Genomic DNA, 4,187 nt, shown 5'->3' on the forward strand with positions numbered 1-4,187 from the left:
CATTTATTTGCATAATTGTTTTCCTAATTTTGGTAATACGGTCCGACCCAAACCCGAGAACGTTCTAAATCGAGTTGATAGACATCAGAATATCGAAAAATGGTGACACTGGTGGAAAAGATTCTTGAGCCCGTCACTACTGTGATCAACGCCCTGTAACATGGTGATGATTGCGGTACAAGGTCAAATGTGCCCGTAAAATGTGTTCATAGTAATATTGCGCTCCGACTGCCCCGATGATTGGTCCTGCCCAAAAGATCCACTAAAACACTAAAATTAGCATTCTACACATGTAATAGAATCATATGTTACACTAGATTAAATCATCTTATACAAACATGCATACATGATCATTCCAGATGTTCTCTTTGTTGTAGATAATTGCCGCCCCTAAGCTACGAGCTGGGTTGATTCCGGTTCCGGTGATCGGGATCGTCGCTAAGTGAACCATGAAAACCGCAAAGCCAATAGGTAGCGGTGCCAATACCTTGACAAAACCTACAAAAATTAACCAATTGTCTTGCATACCGTAGTAAAAGATAATATATTATACTCACGGGAACATGCGAATCACGGGCATTTCTCTTTGGATCCGTGGTGGAGAGTACGGTGTATACCAAGATAAAAGTGCCTATAATCTCGGCCCCTAGCCCGGTGCCTCGACCATAACCCTGAGATAGCTCATTAGCACCGCCACCATGGTCCATGTAATAGGTCTTTTGTAATGTTTTAACCATGTAACACCCAGCGGTTGCACCAGCACATTGGGCCATCACATACATTAACGCCCTTGGCACAGTCACTTTCCTAGCCATTAACAAGGCAAACGTTACAGCTGGATTCAGATGACCACCTAAAAACCGGAACATTTATTAAAAGCTAAATTTAAATCCATTTTGCATTAACAATGAATATCAAAACAAACCGGAGATGGTGGAAGTGTTGTAAACAAGGACGAAGATCATTCCGCCAAATGCCCACGCAATGCCTAGGAGGCCAACACCACCACACGTGTCGGTGTCGTTGCGGCTCTTGTACCCGATGATGGTTAGAACACTAATGTAAAGGAACAAAAAAGTGGCAACAAACTCGACAACTATGGCTCGGTAGAATGACCACTTTGCGAGCTCCGCCGCCTCAATAAATGGCGAGGCCAGTGGTTGTTCGTAGTCTTGGTTTTCTGCATCGCGAACACCCTCTTCTATGTCAGTATCAGTATCCATTGATTTTGTGTTTTTGATCTTTATATATTTTTTTGGGAATAACTTTGACGAATTTTGAATTGAAAAAGAGTTGAATTTGTTTATTTGAAAGAAAAGAAAAGAAAATGTTAGGATTAAGTTGTAGACTATTGGAAATTAGTTTCTTAGAAGGTCAAAGTGTTTATGAGTGAGTGAATTTGTATGTTAGTGGAAGAGATGAATTAATGGAGAAAAAAGTGGATCTTAAAAGACTTGTTCAAAATTGAAAAACAATAAAGATGGCATTTTGACATTTGTATATTCCATTTTTTAAATCCAAACAGTCATTTAGTCAAGATCAATGTTGTAAAACTTCCGAGTAGGCGGCCGAGTACACCCCGCCTTAGCCGAGTACTCCGTAGGTACTCGCAACTCCCCAGTCGACCGCCTAAGACCGCCTAACGACTTTTACAACCTTGGTCGACATCGTGTAACAAAAATGTTGTATGTTATTTTGCATACTAAAATGTTGTATATTTATGAGTTAATTACATGGTCTATTTGTAAGAAGTACTAAAATGTTGTATATTTAAGAATTAAGATTTGTATCAATTTGTATTTTGTAGAGCATGTTATGGGTTAGAGTTATATTTGAACTGACTTAAAATAATGATAAGTGTGAAAAGTCATAATCAACTGGCATGCTTCAAGTGGGGACAAAAGTGACAAGGAAATAAAAGTAATCACACATATTTGGGCAAATTCCCAAATTATGCCAAATGAGGAAAGAGATTTTTAATTCAGGCCCGAAATTTTGAAAAATCCCATAACGATCCATTGAAAACTCACGGAGGCATGTCATTTGGGTTCGTGCTGTGAGTTTTTGCTAGCCACAAATATTATGTCACGTGTTATATGTCTGACCCCACCTGTGAGATTTCAAGTTAAATCCATCTAACCCGTGAGTTTTGATACCAAAACCATTTCCTTGAAACCATCTCCTCCGTGAGATTTGGAAAAAGTTTAAATTCACCTCATTCCACCATTGTTTAACCACCACCACCTCATTTCTTTAAAATAATCCAGAGTAATCTTCGTCACTATCTCCGTCCTTCAACATTTAACATCACTATCTCCAGCCATCGTCAGCTACACTATCTCCGACCATCATCGCATTCACCATCTCCGGTCGTCGTCATATTCACCGTCCAACATCACCATATCCGGCCACCGTAGCCTTCACCATCCAACATCACCATATCGGCCCACCGGTGTCTTTATGCTAGCCTCCATTTCCGACAACCACAGTCATCGTCTTTGTTTAGATTCACTCGTTTCACTTAAGATCTGCATCAGCTTCGCCGTCTTATCCGGTTTCCCGACAAGTGGTGGTGGTGAAACAATGGTGGAATGAGATGGATTCAAACTTTTTTCCAAATCTCACGGAGGAGGTGATTTTCAAGAAAAAAGTTTTGGTATCAAAACTTATGGGTCAAACGGATTTGACTTGAAATCTCACAGATGGGGTCAGACATATAACACGTGGCATAATATTAGCGGCTAGCGAAAACTCACGGCACGAACCCAAATGTCACGGCTCAGTAAGTTTTCAATGGATCGTTATGGGATTTTTCAAAATTTTTGGCCTAAATCAGGAATCTCTCTTCTCATTTGGTCTATTTTGAGAATTTTCCTCACATGTTTTCTCTCTCCGTATGCAAGGCAAATGCCAATTCTCTAATCATTTTAACGTCTATACCTTTTTCTAAATGAATGTAATATTCTTTTCTCAAATTTTAAATGAATGTCGCATGTCAATCTCGAACAAAAAATAATGAACGTAACAGACAATGATTGAAACACAATAATGAATAAAAAGATACAATGATCAACAAAAAAATGATGAACAGAAACATATAATGAAGAACAAAAAGGCACAATGACGTAATTTTTGTTTTAAATATTTATCTTTAATATGAGTTCCAATTGAAAAACACAGTGACCAAAACCTATAACACAATGCATAAAAAAAACCAATTAAAAAACTCCTTAAACAACCAATAGCAAATGTATAAAAGTCCACTAATTTTTTTATATTTATATAATAATATGGCACTCATATTAAAGTTAAAAGAACGCTTGTTATTATGGTGAAGTTTTTTTTAAAAAAAATTATCGTATAAAAAGTTATGAACTTTTAAAAATGATAGGGAAATTGACATAAGCAGTACATGTGGAGAGGGAAAATCAACAAATGTGAGTTATTACTTATGTCATTTTCATTATTTTTATTCTTTTTAAATTAGTCACAACCACTCAAATATAAAATTAATGGACTAGATTGCTTCTCACACTTCTTATTTCTGTGGCACTTGTATCTTAACCTCATCCTGTTTCGTATTTAACACAACCTCAAGAAATTATTAAATTTGCAATAAAACAATTATTTTACCTTTTTATAGTTTTAAACAAGCTGCACTATTTATATGCTACTCAGGAAAATAAACATAAGCCCCTACCCACCCTCTCCATCTATTCATGGCTTACACACGGTCATCATGAACACCAAGCCAGACCAGTGCCAGCTTTGAGGGATGGATGAGGAGAGCGACGACTCCCGGCCAGATCACTTGGGTAGGCCCGATAATATTCAATATATATATTATCTTTTCAAAAATATGTATACTTAATGTTAAAACCCTTTTGTTTTAGGCCTAAACTTTTCTCGCCATTAGCCAAAGATTTTTAACGATTTTCAGAGACGACCGTGAGCCAAACCATCTACATGCCACCGTCAAACACCACCACACGCAGACTGCCTACATCATAGACTAGGTGCTAAAATGTGGAATGATATCCACATCACATGTTGTGATGAGGACAGTATCACCAATGCTCTTGTGATGCAGCCGATATGCTCTAGTGTGGTGTGTTATGCAGTCCGCTAGTATTTAAGCAAATTAGCGCATGGACGATATTATTGGTTTTTCAAAGCCCTTACCCATC

General features: G+C 37.8%; 1 protein-coding gene across 1 annotated transcript; it reads right to left on the reverse strand.

Annotated features, from left to right (window-relative positions):
- Positions 1-206: 206 nt before the first annotated feature.
- LOC143539510 (aquaporin PIP2-1-like) lies at positions 207-1,223 on the reverse strand. Its single transcript, XM_077032802.1, has 4 exons — positions 926-1,223; positions 558-853; positions 347-487; positions 207-284 (listed from the first exon to the last, which is right to left on the reverse strand). Exons 1-4 carry the CDS (start codon positions 1,221-1,223, stop codon positions 207-209), a joined length of 813 nt encoding a protein of 270 aa, XP_076888917.1.
- Positions 1,224-4,187: the final 2,964 nt, after the last annotated feature.

This window comes from Bidens hawaiensis, unplaced genomic scaffold, assembly GCF_021521415.1.
Source record: "Bidens hawaiensis isolate Kalapana, Puna unplaced genomic scaffold, B.hawaiensis_p1.1 tig00011901_1, whole genome shotgun sequence".
Lineage (NCBI taxonomy): Eukaryota > Viridiplantae > Streptophyta > Magnoliopsida > Asterales > Asteraceae > Bidens > Bidens hawaiensis.